Below are 18,412 nucleotides of genomic sequence, written 5' to 3'. Positions count from 1 at the left end.
TCTCTAGCCAGATGCCTCCACCTTGGATCCCTGACTCCCCCTACTCTGGGCAGTCCCTCCAGCCTGACCCCTTGCCCTCCCACTCTGGCCAGCCCCCATAGCTGGGTCCTTCACCCCTCCCTTCCTACACTCTAGTCAAGCCCCGCCAGCCAGACTCCCTCACCCGCCATATTCTGGCCAGCCTCCCCCCCCAGTCCATTCCCCCTCACTCTGGCCAGCACCTTATGCCTCTTCCTGCTTCAGCAACCATTGCAGAGGACATGCTTCCATGCTGATGACGGTTTCTGCTCGATAATGATCCAAAGCAACGTGGACTTGATTGATGCAAGTTCATTTCCATCAACCTTCTGCTGGTGGCATCTGACTCAGATGATTTTCTTTTTTGATGGTTCAGGTTCTGTAGTTTCTGCATCACAGTGTTGCTCTGTTAAGACTTCTGAAAGCATGCTCCACACCTCGTCCCTCTCAGATTTTGGAAGGCACTTCAGATTCTTAAACCTCAGGTTGAGTGCTGTGTAGCTATCTTGAGAAATCTCACACTGGTACCTTCTTTGCGTTTTGTCAAATCTGCAGTGAAAGCATTCTTAAATCAAACAACATGTGCTGGGGCATTATCCTAGACAGCCATAACATGAAATATATGGAAGAATTGCAGATAAAACCACAGAGCAGGAGACATACAATTCTTCCCCAAGTTTCAGTCACAAATTTAATTAACACATTATTTTTTTTAAATGAGCATCATCTAGCATGGAAGCATGTCCTCTGGAATGGTGGACAAAGCATGAAGGGGTGTACGAATGTTTATCATATCTGGCACATAAATACCTTGCAATGCTGGCTACAGCAGCGCCATGTGAATGCCTTTTCTCACTTTTAGGCGATGTAAATAAGAAGCGGGCAGCATTAACTTCCATAAATGTTAAACAAACTTGTTTGTCTTAGCAACTGGCTGAACAAGAAGTAGGACTGAGTGGACTTTTGTAGGCTTTAAAGTTTTATATTGTTTTATTTTTGAGTGCCATTTATGTATGTGTAACAATAACATTTCTACATTTCTATGTTGCACTTTCAAATTAAGACATTGCACTATAGTACTGGTATGAGGTGAACTGAAAAATACTACTTTGTTTGTGTTTATCTTTTTTATGGTGCAAATCTTTGTAATCAAAAATAATATTATAAAATGAGCACTGTACACTTTGTATTCTGTGTTGTAATTGAAAGCAATATATTTGAAAATGTAGAAAACATCCAAAATTTTTATAATAAATTTAAATTGGTATTGTATTGTTTAACTGTGTGATTAAAACTCTGATTAATTGCAATTATTTTTTTAATTGAGTTAATTTATTTTGAGTTAATAGCTTGAGTTAACTGCAATTAATTGACAGCCCTAATTCAAACACATCAACACTCAACACCTAGACAAACAAGAATTAAAAATTACCAGACCCCAAGAAATTTTCCATGTCAATCAAGAATGTGAAGTGTAGGCCTAGAATCTGGAGTACGCGCTATATTGGTGATCCATAAATCCTCAAGACTGTTAGGTATAAAGGCCCCAAGAAACTACCTTAGTAATTTGCAGATTGTAATTTGGTTGTCATATCTATCTATCTATCTATCTATCTATCTATCTATCTATCTATCTATCTATGTTATCATCCTCTTGAAAGGGGCTATCTATCTATTGATTTCTCAGTCTATTGACCCATTCATCTATCAACCTATATACATTTTTATATCACAATCTTTGTTAGGTGCTGGATTGTGTTGAGAAGGCTACACCCCCTTGTTTGGGCTACATCTATTGTTGATCACCGTGTACTGGAGTATTATATCCTCCATGGGGAAGAGACTCCATAACTTGTGTACATGAAGGGAGGCAAACCTACAACAGGAGGACATTGCTGTGCCTAGGAAAGGGAGAGTGTGGAGCTGGGCACTGGGAACCAGATGGTGACTCTCAGGGGCTGCTGGCTGGGATTTTCTCCTTACACAGGGAAGATTGTAAAAAGACAATTTTGCAGTATAATGTCTGAACCCCTTGTTGTGCTGAGCTGAACTGAAATCGGCTTCTTCTGCCTTAGTCCCATCTATACGGGGTCGGGTCTTTGGGTCACTTTTCTCCATTCCAGACTGTCTTCCTTCAGCCCAACAACTCTCAGTTCTCACATAGCAGGGAGGGCCTAGTGCTGACTCCATGGCCCTCACTCTCAGTGCTACAGCTGGCTTCAGCAGTACCAGGCCCTGGTCTACACTACAACTTTAGGTCGAATTTAGCAATGTTAAATCCATTTAACCCTGCAACCGTACGTACAACAAAGCCATTTTTGTTGAATTAAAAGGCTCTTAAAATTGAATTCTGTCCTCCTCCCTGACGAGGGGATTAGCGCTGAAATCGACATTGCTGGGTCAAATTTGTGGTAGCGTGGACACGTTTTGATGGTATTGGCCTCCGGGAGCTATCCCAGAGTGCTCCATTGTTACCACTCTGGACAGCACTTTCAACTCAGATGCACTAGCCAGGTACCCAGGAAAAGCCCTGGGAACTTCTGAATTTCATTTCCTGTTTGGCCAGCGTGGCGAGCTCATCAGCACAGGTGACCATGCAGTCCCAGAATCACAAAAGAGCTCCAGCATGGACCCCGAATGGGAGGTACTGGATCTGATCGCTATATGGGGAGATGAATCCATGCAAAATTTGCAAAATCTTTGCAAAAATCTTTGCAAAAATCTTCAAAGGGATGATGGACAGAGGCTACAACAGGGACCCGCAGCAGTGCCGCATGAAAATTAAGGAGCTCAGGCAAACCTACCAAAAGACCAAACAGGCAAATGCCGCTCCGGGTCAGAGCCCCAGACATGCCAATTCTATGATGACCTGCATGCAATTCTAGGGGAGGGGGGCCTACAACTACCCCACCCCTGTCCGTGGACACCTTCAAAGGGGGAGTCTCATGCAACAGGGATGAGGATTTAGGGGATGAGGAAGATGATGATGAGGAGGATAGCGCACAGCAGGCAAGCAGAGAAACTGTTCTCCCCGACAGTCATTCTGCACTTGCTCAGCCTATAGTTGAACAGCTCCTTACTACTGTCCAGGGTGCCTGTGTATGGCTTAATGATCCATGGCATTAAGGGGTAGGCTGGGTCCCCAAAGATAACTATAGGCATTAAAACACCCCCAACAGTTATTTTCTGGTCTGGGAAGTAAGTCCCTGTCTGCAACTGTTCAAACAGACCAGAGTTCCTGAAGATGCGAACGTCATGTCCCTTTCCTGGCCATCCCACATTGATGTCAGTGAAACATCCCTTGTGATCCACCAGTGCTTGCAGCACCATTGAAAAGTACCCCTTGCGATTTACTGGCTGCCAAGGTGGTACGGGCCCAAGATATGCATTCCGTCTATCGCCCCACCACAGTTGGGAATCCCATTGCAGCAAAGCCATCCACTATGACCTGCACATTTCCCAGAGTCACTACCCTTGATGGCAGCAGCTCAGTGATTGTGTTGCTACTTGGATCACAGCAGCCCCCACAGTAGATTTGCCCACTCCAAATTGATTCCCAACTGACAGGTAGCTGTCTGGCATTGCAAGCTTCCACAGGGCTATCGCAACTCACTTCTGAACTCACTTAATGAACAGGCAACATTAAGAAATGGACGCCTGTACAGACAGAGCCTGTATGGAAGGAAATATCAATCTGTGGACCTAGGCTTCCAGTCTCATCTCTGCCAGTACAAATAGAGAAAAGTGAAAGGGATCCTTGAGCCTTTAGACTCTGGTGAATGGGTCTGACTGCCCCTTGTGACGGTGTACTCCATATGATGTTATGACAATATGCTAATGAGTGGGAATATAATTTAACTGTAATATGCTTCATGGAAAAGGCCTCTTGTAAAATATCATTACAAAGCTTATAATCTACTGAGTGTGTTCATCCTATTTGTATGAATGTATCATTCTTGTATCTGAAACTAGGAATATAAAATATAACTCTCAGGTCCTATTGTAGTTATGCAAAGTGTGGGCCATTAATGGTGGATTAGAATCCTGATTGCTCCCATAGACTAGGATGGCTGTAGATGGCTTTGACTGTAGATGGCTTTGTTTACTTGCAAGCCTTCCTGTGAGTCAGGCCCAGAAGAATGAAGGCTTGGGGTCTCACAGAACATGTGACCATGTCACCTGGCACTGGAATCCATCTTAAATCTGGTGCTTTTTCATTTAGAAGGAGGGGTGGGGACCCAGAGAGACAAAAGATTCCCGCCTTGTGCCAACGCTATATAAGGGGGTGGAACAGAACAAAGGGGGTTCCAGTCATGAGAAATCCCCTAGTTAACACCTGAGCTGGAGCTAACAAGAACTGTACCAGGGAAAGGATTGGACCCAGATTAGGAAGGCGTCTAGTCTCTGAAAGAAGCTTATTGGAACATGTCTGAGGGTGAGATTTACCTGCACTTAGTTTCCCACTGTATTAGGCTTAGACTTGCGTGTTTTTGTTTTATTTTTCTTGGTAATTTACTTTTTTCTGTTTGTTATTACTTGGAACCACTTAAATCCTACTTTTTATACTTAATAAAATCACCTTTGCTTATTACTTAAACCAGAGTCAGTGACTAATACCTGGGGGAGCAACCAGCTGTGCATATCTCTCTATCAGTGTTATTGAGGGCATACTATTTATTACTTTACCCTGTATACACTTTATACAGAGTAAAATGGATTTATTTGGGGTTTGGATCCCATTGGGAGTTGGGTGTCTGGGTGCTGGAGACAGGAGCACTTCTTAAGCTGTTTTCAGTTAAGTCTGCAGCTTTGGGGGATGTGGTTCAGACCCTGGGTCTGTGTTGGAGCAGACTGGTGTGTCTGGGTCAACAAGGTAGGGTTCTGAAGTCCCAAACTGGCAGGGAAAATGGGCTCAGAGGTAGTCTCAGCACATCGGGTGGCAGTCCCAAGGGGGTCTCTGTGACCCAACCCGTCACACCCTCCCACTTACACCAGTGTCAATCAGGAGGAAATCCACCAGAGCCAGGGAGGCTGCTCCCCCCTAACTCGCCCCAGGGTAAGTCAGTGGAATTCTGCTGCAGTACATCAGGGCTAAGTGGGAGGAGATTTAGGCCCTCTGACTCTGGCCCACACCACATCTTTAAGGTGTCTACTTGAACCCCTCTTACCCTAGCTGCTCAGTGTCTCCCTCCCTCTACCTCACAGAGCCCAGGTCCCAAACAAACACCTACAGCCCCATATCCCCTCTTTCCCCCCTCACAACCCCAAACACCACAGACCCTCTCAGCCCCTGGTGTCTGAGATCCCCCTCCCAGAGCCAATTCCCCACCCAGAGTTCCTGACTCAGCTTCCTCAGAGATCCCTGCTTAACCCCTCCTTAACTCAACAGACACCTCCTCTGCTCAGCCCCACTCCACTGATATGGCCCCAGCTCCAGGGAACTGCCCCCCCACCACTGCTGCCTTTTTCCCCTGTCCCAAGCACCAGCCCATTCTCTTCTCCTTATCTACACTGGCAAGCACTGGACACCACTTTCTTCTGACCCCACTCTCCTCCTTCCTCTGCCTGACCCAGCCTCTCTGTTCTAAACAGTGCCTCCAGGGCGACTACTGCGGAAAACCACACAGCACACAGCTAATCTGGGGAACTCACTGTCACAGGACATCACTGAGACAAAAAGTTCAGCAGGATGAGCCATTGGCATGGATCATGAGAGCCACCATGGTTACATTATATCAGAGATTGAATTAAATCACCATGGTGCAGGTCTCCAGCCAGCCACTAACTCGCAGAATTGTTCACCGGGGCTACAGCAGGTGGGGCTTGTCCCTCCAGGAGTCACTGCTCTGAGCAGGGCTGTTCCCAGGAGCCTGGGGAAAGAGGCACATTTAATACCAAAAATCTCTGCCAGCTCTAAGGGTTCAGATACTCTAGGGCCATGCATGGGGCTCTGCCCCCTTAACCCTGTGCCCCATGTAGAGTGGCGGTGGTGGTGGAGGGGCCTGCAAAGAGAGCCTGGGACAGTGACATGGGATCCCCTGCTCCCTCCCAGAAAAGGAGCAGGTGACTCTCTCCCACTCCTTGGGTATAGCTAGGTGCCCATGGAGAGGCAGGGTGCAGTAGAGGTCCCCCCAGTCCTCACCTCCCCAGCCAGGGTGTATCTGCTTGGGTGATGGGGTGGGGACAGCTGAGGAGCTCTTCCTCGCCTCCTGAACACAGAGCCCCCTTCTGGGGGTTGGTGGGGTTGGGGAGGGGGTCCTGAGAGCAGTGGGGTTGGGGTTTGAACCCATGGAGAGATGCCTGGAGAAGTTCCCCTCTCCCAGAGCCATTGTCTCAGGCTCTCTGCAGACTCAGGCAGATTATGCTGTAGTGACTAAACTCAGGGCAGCTCCCCCACACACACATGAACTGTTGCTTCAGGCTGTGTGTGGTGCAGCATCAGGTGCTGACCTGACCCCTGTCATACCCCAGACACTGGACTCTGGCAAATTCTGTGTTCCTGTAGAAAATAGGCAATTTCTGTTTGAAGAAAATCTGATGAGTATTTCACCCAGATCTATGAAAATTCAGTAAGAGCTCAAACAAAACTGAATCATGGATAAGCCATCCATTACACCATCCATTATAAATTATTCATCCGGTGTCGGGTCTTGTCCCCCAGGTTACAGGTGGGCCAGCTGAGGCACAGAGAGTTAAGATAATTTAGTTGTCTAGCTGGGTTTAAATCACAAAATCTCCAGGTGATTTGACTTCCCCTCTCTAGCCCCTGCTGCCTGGCTGCACTTGTTAGAATTTTCAGCTGGGATTTTCAAGGGAGTTAGGCCCCCAAGATATACATGCCTATTCCCTTAGGCTCCTTTGCAAATCCCAGCCTTCATATTTATGAAACTCAAGAAAAGTCCAGGCCTTGGAAATTTACAAGATAGAACCAGGGCCAGGATTACAAAGGGGTTTGGGCACCTAAAGAACTTGCTAGTTGCTTAGTGGGATTGGCAGTAGCACCTAAGCAAGTTAGGTGCCTAACTCCCATTGAATGTCCATGGGACTTAGCTTATCTGGCTGACTTGGAGCTTTGATAAATCCCAGTAGATGCATGTCTCCATCTTTAGGTGCCCAAATCCCTTGGTAATCCTGGTCAACAGATACACAGAAGCTGGGCTGGAGTCAGGAAACCCTGGGGGGGCGGGATCCTAGGGGCTGTGCTAGGCAAGGGGCAGATGACAGAGGATCAGAATGGCTCCTTTTGGCTTTAAATGTGATGACTCGAGGAACTTTTGCCTCTGCTTCTGAGCTGTGCAGGGCCCTAGGGAGTGAGTCCCACAAGCCCTTAGGAAATAGACATGGATAAGTCACCTTCCCACAGCATCACTACTTTAATGCCAGTGACACTCAAAGCCAGCTCCAAACAGCTCAGCTGCAGAGAGCAGTTGGTCTAAGTCTACTTCTGTCAGTTCAATCTCACAATGAGGGCTAAGAGGACTCATATACATGTGTCTTTGGCTTATAGATAGATAGATACCGAAGAATCCTGGAGCTGGATGACCAAATGCATCACCTGTTGGGAAAAAATCCACAAAGGCCAGTACAGTAAGTTTCCTATTTCAATTAAATATGTTTGGGGATTAACATACAAGGGAAATTTAAGAACATGAATCAGAATTGCTACCAGCACTCACTAAGGATTTCACTATTAAATTACAACTAGAGATAGAAAAAAAAATCCTCATGTGACAAATTTCAACTTTTCATCAAAATCCCAAGACCCATTTTTTCAGCTTTAGGTTACTGAAAACTCTGAGGTGAAAAGTGTAAAGTTTAAGATGAAAACCAAACAAGGTTGCTTTTTTGAGTATTCAGCTTTCCAACAAAACTTCACAGATTTTCAGGGAAAACAGATACATTGTTAAAAAAGGCTCTTTTGCTAAAAACCCAATTTTCCAAACAAACAAACAAACAAACAAACAAGCAAAATTCAACTAAAATTTCCAACCAGACGTGCACTTTAAACAAGGGTGGGTATCCTTGCTGTTGTCTAATAATACCATAACTGGAAACCCATTGATTCTATTGCATCTGTTTGGATTTCTGTTTCAAAGGAAAGTAAAACTGAATAAACAGCAAAGCTGCTACTCACAGAATATGTTTTTTATGCACTAGGACTTTTGAACCCAGGTTTGGAGTTGAACCCAGCAGCCAAACCTGTCTATCCTGACATGGAAGATAGATGGACATGGAGAAGGTCAATAGGACTAGAACCCAGTTCTCTTTGTCTAGCACCATATCCCAGGTCCAACAGTGCTGCCAGCTAAGAACAAATACTGTAACTATGTGCACAGAACAGACAATAAGAAAGCCCATCCCCCAAGAGCTCATCGTCCTAGCAGACAAGGCAGAGAAAGGGAGGAGGGGAAAGAGAGGCACAAGGAGGGGAAGTGACTGGTCCAAGGTAACACAGCAGGTCAGTGGCAGAGCCAAGAACAGAACCCGTGTCATGACAGCCACTGACCCTCACAGCACAGACATAAAATCACAGAGGGAAGCAACACAACACAGCAGTAACTGAGAGATTCTACTAGTTCATCATCACACAGCTATGTAAGCGTAGCTGGCATTGGGTGCCATTAAACAATATGTGAATAGGCAGCGGTGACGGGTTGGATCCTGAAACCCCCTTGGGAACTGCCAACTCATCTGCCAAGACTATTTCTGCCCCTGCTTTCCACTCCAGCACCCTGTCTTGTTGAGGCAGACACGCCCGTCTGCTCCAACACAGACCCAGGGTCTGAACCAAGTGCCCAAAAGCTGCAAACTTAACTGAAAACAGCTTACAGAAGTATTCCTGTCTTTAACACTCAGATGCCCAACTCCCAATGGGGTCCAAACCCAAAATAAATCCTTTTTACCCTGTATAAAGCTTATACAGGGTAAACTCATAGATTTTTCGACCTCTATAACACTGATAGAGAGATATGCACAGCTGTTTGCCCTCCCAAGTATTAATACATACTCTGGGTTAAATAATAAGTAAAAAGTGATTTTATTAAATACAGAAAGTAGGATTTAAGTGGTTCCAAGTAGTAACAGACAGAACAAAGTGAATTACCCAGTAAAATAAAACAAAACACGCAAATCTAAACCTAATACGGTAATACAACTGAATACAGGTAAAATCTCACCCTTAGAGATGGTTCAATAAGTTTCTTTTCCCAGACTGGACACCTTCCTAGTCTGGGTACAATCCTTTCCCCTGGTACAGGCCTTGTTCCAGCTCAGGTGGTAGCTAGGGAATTCCTCATGATGGCTCCCCCTTTGTTCTGTTCCACCCACTTATATATCTTTTGCACAAGGCGGGAATCCTTTGTCCCTCTGGGTTCCCACCCCTCCTCACTGGAAAAGCACCAGGTTAAAGATGGATTCCAGTTCAGGTGACATGATCACATGTCACTTTAAGATCCCAAGCCTGCATTCCCCCCAGCCTGACTCACAGGAAGGCTTGCCTGCAAACAGAGCCATCCACAGTCAATTGTCCTGGTTGATGGGAGCCATCAAGATTCCAAACCACCATTAATTGCCCACACTTTGCATAATTACAATAGGCCCTCAGACTTATATTTTATATTTCTAGTTTTAGCTACAAGAGTGATACATTTATAGAAATAGGATGAACACACTCAGTAGATTATAAGCTTTGTAATGATACCTTACAAGAGACCTTTTGCAAGAAGCATATTCCAGTTACAATATATTCACTCATTAGCATATTTTTATAAAATCATATAGACTGTAACGTCACACCCTCCTTCTGAACTTACTTCCAGAGGCTTGGACACTGACCATGGCGGAGGCAGTATACCTAAAATTCCTCTTTGGGCTCCCCTCTGGGGCAGAAACTCCAGTGTCCCCAAAAAGGGAAAGAGACCCTGATCCAGCTGTGAGCTCACAGCTACCAGCTATGATGGACCTTTCACTGGCCAGCAAAATCCCCTCCCCCCCGTTTCACTCAGGTTGGGCTTGCTTCCAGCTACAGAGTCCTTGGGGTTTATTCCCACCGCAGCAGTCACCAGGACCCCAACTTCCAGCTCCAGAATATATCTCTCTGTGCACCTCTTCCACCCCATTACAGCCAGTTCATGCCTCTGGATCTTAATTGCTTTGTCCAGGGTTTGCTGGTAGGCAGCCTTTTCCTGGGCAAACTGAAGATCAATTTCCATCTGTTTTCCCTTTAGACTGTCACTCAATGAGCTGGGATACTACAGAAAGCCCCCTTCTGCCAGAACAGGCATCCCTCCACTCCTGTCTTGCTAAGTTAGACACTCCAGTCAGCTTCAGGACAGACACAGAGGTTGGGCCACACCAGTCTGCAGTTCACTGAAACTGAGATGCACTCAGCTCAGGGGCTTCTTAGTTAACAGAGACTTTCCCAGTGCCCAGTGTTCAGCCTTTCTGTGATGGTACCTTCCATAAGGCTTTATGGAAATATGCTTATGAATGTATATATATAACATAACTAGAATGTGTTTTATGCTACATATGCCATGTAACATATCTCTGTAAAGGTTATGATCTACTGAATCTATTAATCCTATTTGTATGCATGTATCATTTTTGTATTTGAAGTTATGAATATTGACTGCATGCTTGTTTGATTCTAAGTAGGCTGTAGTGAAGCAGTTGGTCAGCTTCCTGAGAAAAGACTATTCTCAGTAAGTGCCCAATCGAGAAACACTTAAGCCAGCAATGAACTTGGAGACACCAATCCACATCTGGGCTTTCCCAAGAATGTGGCTTGGCTGGTAAGGAACCCAGTCATGCATGGACATGTGACTTGCCCAGGTAACTCCAAAACTCCATTTTGTAGCTGGACTTTGCATAGGAGAGAGGAGGGGGTCTCCACCCACAAGAGAAAGTTTATTTAAGCCCAGGGGAGACCCCTCCATTTGGTCTTCAGCTGGCTAAAGAGAAAGCCTCTCCACCCCCAAAGATACCTGAAAGAAACTGGAACGAAGGACAGTAACTGCAAGGGGTGTGAGTGATTGCTGGACCCAGACTAGAAGGAGATTAGTCTGTAAAAGGAAGCATACTGGAACTGGTGAGGATTTTATCTGTATTCAGTTGGATTAGACATAGATGGGCATGTTTTATTTTATTTTACTTGGTATTTCACTTTTTTCTGTCTGTCACTACTTGAAACCACTTAAATCCTACATTCTGTATTTAATAAAATCACTTTTTACTTATTAATTAACTCAGAGTATGTATGACTACCTGGGGGGGGGGGGTAAGCAGCTGTGCATATCTCTCTATCAGTGTTATAAAGGGCGAAAATTTGTGAGTTTACCCTGTATAAGCTTTATACAGGGTAAAACGGATTTATTTGGGGTTTGGACCCCGTTGGGAGTTGGACATCTGAGTGTTAAAGACAGGAACACTTCTGTAAGTTGCTTTCAGTTAAGTCTGAAGCTTTGGGACAAGTAATTCAGACCCTGGGTCTGTGTTGGAGCAGATGGGCATGTCTGGCTCAGCAAGACAGGGTGCTGGGGTCTCAGGCTGGCAGAGGGAAATCAGGGGCAGAAGTAGTTTTGGCACATCAGTTGGCAGTTCCCAAGGGGTTTCTGTGATTCAACCTGTCACACTGGGCAATTTGCAACTTGTGTAGTTCTAGCTTCTTCTGATCTTCATTCTTACTTATTTTGCTTCCTTTTCTGTCCCTACTTCCCTTACCCAAAATACGCAAACATAAAATAACAAACCAGTAACCACTTTGTCTGTTCTCCAGCCACCACACTTAAAATTCACTTAAAATCACTACCAGTATCTCAAAACAATCAGCTGTGCACAGATCCTGCTCGACTACACCACTGTGACAGGTTGGATCACAGATCTTGGCCAGATCTTCAGATACTGTAAACTGACCCAGCCTCACAGGCTTCAAAGATTGGTGCTGATTAAGACTCATGTGATAACGCACTGGACTAGCGGTCTCATTGTCGTCAGTGAGGAGCACTCACCTCTCCTGCTCAATGGAAGTGACGAGCGCTCTGCTCCTGTGACAGTCACATCAGGAGTTACTTTGCACAGGGGAATTGGGACCAATCCCTCTGTCACTCTAATCCTGCCCATTGCCCTTCTCCTTCCCTCCACAGGCATCATACAACGTGCTGAGGAAGAAAATGTCCAATCAAACCACTGTGACCGAGTTCTTTCTGCTGGGATTTTCTGACATTCAGGAGCTGCAGATTTTGCACTTTGTCATGTTTCTAGTGATTTACTTGGCAGCCCTGATGGGAAACCTTCTCATCATCATAGCCGTAGCCCTCGACCACCATCTTCACACCCCCATGTACTTCTTCCTGGTGAATCTGTCCATCCTAGACCTCGGCTCCATCTCTGTCACCATCCCCAAATCCATGGCCAATTCCCTCATGAACACCAAGTCGATTTCTTATCCTGGATGTGTCACCCAAGTCTTTTTCTTCCTCTTTTTCATAGGAGCAGATTTTTCCCTTCTCACAGTCATGGCGTATGATCGATACATCGCCATCTGTCAGCCATTGCACTATGAGAGAGTGATGAACAGGGGAGCTTGTGTCCAAGTGGCAGCCAGTGCCTGGGCCAGTGGCATTCTCAATTCTGCACTGCACACCGGAATCATGTTTGCAATATCCTTCTGCAGAGGCAACACGGTTGATCAGTTCTTCTGTGAAATCCCCCAGTTACTCAAGCTCGCCTGCTCTGACTCCTACCTCATTGAAACTGGGCTTCTTGTCTTTAGTGCATGCTTATATTTAAGCTACTTTGTTTTAATAATTGTGTCATATGTTCAGATCTTCAAAACAGTTCTGGGAATCCCCTCTGAGCAGGGGCGGCTTAAAGTCTTCTCTACCTGCCTTCCTCACCTCATTGTGGTCTCCTTGTTTATTTGCACTGGCACATTTGCCTACCTGAAACCCACCTCCAGGTCAACATCAGGTCTGGATCTCATGATAGCTGTTCTCTATTCTGTGGTGCCTCCAGTAATGAATCCAATCATCTATAGCATGAGAAATAAAGAGCTCAAAGCTGCCGTGAGGACAGGGTGGAGATTATTCACTGAGAATAAAAGGTCCATCTTTCTCCTTTGACTGTCATTTCATTGTGTTTCTATATAAATGGAATCAATAGATGACATTAGTGTCTCCCTGAGAACATGGGAGGGATAGCTCAGTGATTTGAGTATTGGCCTGCTAAACCCAGGGTTGTGAGCTCCATCCTAGAGGGGGACATTTAGGGAGCTGGGGGGAAAATAGTTGGGGATTGGTCCTCCTTTAAGCAGGGGGTTAGACTAGATAACCTCCTGAGGTCCCTTCGAATCCTGAATTCTATGCTTTGCAATGTCTTTGCATGCAAAGGGGTATTTAATTGGCAAAAATGCAAACAAACTCAAGTCAGTAGAGTTACTGTAGATTTACGAGTGTTAATTTGATTGGAATCTATTTATCTAGCTATGTATCTATCTTGGATTTTTCTACTGCGACCCATCCCCATGTTGTCTGAGCACCTTTCACATAAAATCAGTAGCCAGATCAAAGTCCCTAATGGACTTCATGAGCTGTCTGGGTCTTCTCCATTTGGAGGTATGAACTCTGCTTGGGGCATGACGGCTATTGGTTTATTGTTTGTTTGTGTAACTCAGTGGGATATGACCGTGTGAAATCATGAACTGTATCAGTGGAATTATTGGCATGCTGACAGCACAAGTCTGGTGTTTCTCAATGGCAGCATACTGGGCTGCATTCCAGACAACTGCCCTGCCTGGGAAAGGCGTTTGACACCCCATTGAAGGATCACCACTGACAGCCATCAAGACTAGACTTTAGGGTCATTGATGTTTATTGTCTCTCAGTGAATACCCTCCTCCTCCCCACGGAAAAATGATTGGATGGAGAATGGAACGTCACAGTTTGAATCCATGCCATGGAGACAGGGGCCTGTTAAACAGGCCGGTTCTGATCCGTGCAGGGAGGGGCCGATCATGGACACACATAAGAAGGACAGGAAGGAGCAACCCAGACCAAAACTCTGATGAACCTCTGACTTACAGATGGGGTGATAACAGTCCAAGTAAGGGGGCACCTCATGAGTCTGTTGTTTTTGCATAGTATCGAACTCTCCTGTGCTTTCAGAGTAAAGTGACTGTGCTTAAGAAATCCTTTTGCTCAGCCAGTGTTCCTTGTTTTCCTGCAACATTGTCCCTCAAGGGGTTCAACTGGAAGCTCATAGTGACCTCAGACTAGGCAGAGCTCTGGGGCAGTGTGTGTAAGTTACTGAGGGGCTTGTCGAAACACAGACACCGATTTTGAGGTCTAGAGCAGATGGACAGGGGCCTCTCCTGGTCAAAGGAAGGGCATCAGACAAGAAGGCTCCACTTGGGAGTGTGTCCTAGAGTCCCAGAGCTTGCAAGAATGACTAGACTTTACTTAGATCCAGCTGACTTAGAAGCAAATAGCACTCAGTGATTGGGTCCACTCACAACAGACTGGTGACTGTACAGTCAGGTCCTGGGCCAGGTTGTAACAGTTAGCCTGTCTGGATTCATTTTGTTATATTTTATCAGTTGGCAGGGGGGTTTTTTTTGGCCAGGGAGCCATCATTGCAAATTTCCTGATGGAAAAACTTTTTTTTTCAAAACTGAATTTTTTAGGGTTGTTTGGGACAGTGCCTTTAAGGGCTGAGCTTCCCAGACAGACAGTCTGAGGGGCATTGAGAAGCTCTTGTTGCTATGTCCAGCCAGCTGGAACTGGACACAGTGGCACTCACTTTAAGCACTGAAAACCACCATTTTCTCATGGAAAATATTGATTTTGTGAATGGGCATTTTGTTAGAATATAGAACGTAGGTGTATTTTTATCACATAGCTAGTTATAGAGGTATAAAACAAAGAATCAAAATCACAGTCAGCCTGTGCATGGGCCTTCTCTCACTAGGATAGGCTGAGGCCTTGTTCTTAGGCTAAGACCTTTGGCTAAGCAGTAGGGGCAGCCATAAGCTGGGAAGCGAATGGACACATCCTCACATCCCAAACCAGTCACACTGAAATAAGGTGATATTGGGCTGTTAGGAAGACGATCCTGTCCTGATAGTGCCCATCACCACCAGATAAAGAAACAGATCTTAAGACGGTTAAAGAAAACTTAGTTTGATAGCATTCTGTCTGGCAAGAAATCACTTATCAGTGGTTATGAAACCCTCATTTCTGTATTGTTTTATCTTTATGGCCCCCACTATTCTATTGTTAATCAGTCTGGTTCTCTAATTGTTTCTGTCTGCTGTATAATTAATTTTGCTAGGTGTAAGTTAATTAGGGGAGTGGGATATAATTGGTTAGAGAATTATGTTACAATATGTTAAGATTGGTTAGTTACATTTCAGTAAAATGATTGGTTAAGGTATAGCTGAGAATATTACTATATAAATGGTTCAAACAGGAAGTGGAAAGGAAATTGGAATCATGCTTGCTAAGGGGAGGTGAAACGGGAACAGGGAACGGGGAACAGGGACACAGGCAAGGTTCTGCGGCATGAGAGCTGGGAAGAGGACATGGGGCAAACACTCTGCGGCGTCAGAGCTCGGACGGGAACACTGGGGAACAGGCTCTATTGGCATATAGAGATAAGCCCGACTGGTGTGAAGGGCTTCTGAATATGCTTGCTTGGAAACTAGCCCCAATAAACGTTTCCTTGTTTGCACTTTGGACTTCTGGTCTTTTGCTGCTTGCTGTCTGCGTGACAAGAACCAGGGAAGAGGGTGAAAGGAAAGCCCTCTAACATGTTTTACAATGGAAAATTGTTCCAGGGGAAAATTCCCTACCACCTCTACCCATGCTCCTGGATGACACAGGGAGCTAGTCTATTGACACCAATGGGAACACGATTGGCACTTTGCTGGGATATAGCATCTAGGCTTATCAGGCTGAGAGAAGAAATATTCCCCTTAGCAGGAAAGTGTCCACCTGAAAGACAAGCAGAGAGGAGCCCAAGCCCAGACTCCAATCCACTCTGGGATCCCAAATTCCTCCAAGTTCAAGAGAGGAGCTTTGGCTCTTAGGTTCTGGATCTGACCTATCTCTACAAACCCCTCCACTAACTGGATGGGCAGACAATGTCTCCATTGCTGGTTGACCCACAGGTTCCCAAACTTTGACTAGGTGCTGAGGTCAAAATGGCCAGCAGTATCGATGGGGCAGTGTACACAAGGCCTGGTCTCAGAGTGGAAGAGCCTTGAGATGCCACCTGGGGAAGACAGGGCAAGAGGCCGAACACCTGAGGTGGGTGCTTTCAGAAAGGTGACGGGCAGCTAGCCCCACACCCGTAACACCAAGTAGTTCTGCCCTTGACACATTGGTGACAGTGGCAACTCTCGGGAAATGACGGCAGACTCAGAAAATTACCCTGGGGAACAACTTCAGTCCATAAGGATGAGAAATGGCCTAAAGCTCCTTGGCTTCAAAAGGAGGAGACTGGGGCCTGCATGATTGCTCCAGGCAGCGCTCACCTAGGAAGTGTGTGGGAAGGAAAGGCCCTTTTCTATGTGCTGGGTTTAAGAGGAGGGCAGTTTTAAGCCTCAGATTACCTCTCAGTACTGCTTATCTTCACTGAGACCCACCTGCACTTTGATAGGGGTTTTACCAAACAGTGGAGATCTCCACCCACAGAGAGTCTTGAACCCATATTCTCAGCATTCCGTCAAGGTTCAAGCGTTTTACTGGTAAAGATGTCAGATGACTCAGGCTCAGTCACTTTATTAACCAAAAATAAATCAGCCCAGTAAAGAAACAGTTACTATTTTACCCAGAATGGGAAAGAGGTTTGCAGTTCACAACTCCACCTTGCTCTGAAATCATGGGCTTCTTTCTGGTCATATTTATAGTAACCTTGTTTACAATAAAAAGAAGGTTCTACACTTTCCACGGTATTACCTACGATTTATACACTAGTTCTTACCAGTTTCTTATCTTGTTTTGAACAATTTCCCCTAAATCTGCAAATTTAGAGATGTCCTGCACTAGCTGTCGCTTGGTACAGAAGCCATGTTGGTAAAGCATCAACAGAATCATCTGTCTTATCCTGTATTTTTGGTATGTCTCTGAACCTAACCCTGATATCACAACACTCCACATCATCCTTTGGTTACACAACTTCACAAAGTACAAAGCCTCCTAGGAAAACCTTAAAATGAACAAAGTTCTTAGTTACACAGAAACATATTTGATATTACCTATAATATGGATATTGTGTACTAGTACTGTCTCACACACAAATATCTTATACCTGACACACCTCTACGTCTCCACCTATCAGTGCAAACTACTCACCACCATGCAATGTGACCACCCCATGTGCAAGTTTCTGAATTTTATGACCTCCCCCAAATACCTCCCCTGACTACTTGAAAATATAGACACTGTGGCCCAGATTGTCCATGTCCATAGTGAAATCTGAGAGTGGAGATTTCACAAGGGATCCTGTAGTGAGGCGGCCTGGCTCCCAGCCGCCCCAGAGAGGGATGAGCCCCTTTGGATGCCAAAGTGGGCGGAGCCACTTGAGCCTGCGCCTGCCCCCCAAAGGTTAAAGTGCAGGACAGGAAGTATAAAAGCCCCACCCCAGGGCTCAGAAGCGGCCTGGCTGCTGGAGAAGCCAGACGCTGGGGGCCTAGCTCCCTCTGGGGAGACTCTTGCAGCCTGTGACCAACCTGAGGACTGGCCATACCAGTCAAGGCCTGATGACAACCAGAACCCGGAGAAGCTGTTAAGCCTACCGGTGAGACGCGACCCAGAGGAGCTGCCAAGCCTACCGCTCGCCGAGTTCCCTGAGGAGCCGATGGTGCTTGATTCTGTGGAGGACACCGACCAGATGCAGGTACTGCTAGAGGGGGAGGTAGGAAGTAGCCCGGGGGCAGCCGACAATAGTTTGGCTGTGACACACCCAGAGCCGATGTCAGTGTGTTGCGGCCAGGATCCCCACTGTCACAGCAGCAGGCAGCCTGCCGCTGTTAGGGCCCCGGGCTGGGACGCAGTGGAGTGGGTGGGCCTGCGTCCCCCCTGCCACCCCACTCACGGGTGGCAGTCTCCCCCTCGCCCCAGATGCTCAGAACCAGGAGCCTGGGTTTTGTTCCTGAACTATTTGCTCAGCCCCTGCCTGAGGGCCTGAGCTCCTGCTTGTTTGCTGCCCCACCCTGACCCAGGGCCTGGGCTTAGTAGTGAACTATTTTGCTCAGCCCCTGCCTGGGGCCTGAGCCCTTGACTGTTTCCTGCCTCACCCGGCTAATTCCCCGACTCCCCGGACCTAAGTAGGGAGGCGGCCTGGCTCCCAGCCGCCCCAGAGAGGGGCAACCACAACCAAACCCCTCTACACGTGG

At 46.2% G+C, this 18,412-nt stretch overlaps 1 protein-coding gene across 1 annotated transcript; it reads left to right on the top strand.

Annotated features, from left to right (window-relative positions):
* The first annotated feature begins 12,188 nt into the window (after positions 1 to 12,188).
* On the top strand, positions 12,189 to 13,139 carry LOC112115780 (olfactory receptor 14I1-like). Its single transcript, XM_024212966.2, has one exon. The coding sequence runs from the start codon at positions 12,189 to 12,191 to the stop codon at positions 13,137 to 13,139; it is 951 nt and encodes a 316-aa protein (XP_024068734.2).
* The last annotated feature ends 5,273 nt before the right edge of the window (positions 13,140 to 18,412 follow it).

The sequence above is a fragment of the Terrapene carolina genome, unplaced genomic scaffold (assembly GCF_002925995.2).
Source record: "Terrapene carolina triunguis isolate 2854851 unplaced genomic scaffold, T_m_triunguis-2.0 Scaffold119, whole genome shotgun sequence".
Taxonomy (NCBI): Eukaryota; Metazoa; Chordata; order Testudines; family Emydidae; genus Terrapene; species Terrapene triunguis.
This window is presented reverse-complemented; position numbering and strand designations above follow the sequence as displayed.

Excerpts from the sequence above, each read along its gene's own strand:
- LOC112115780 (XM_024212966.2), top strand. The coding sequence starts at position 12,189 with ATGTCCAATCAAACCACTGTGACCGAGTTCTTTCTGCTGGGATTTTCT.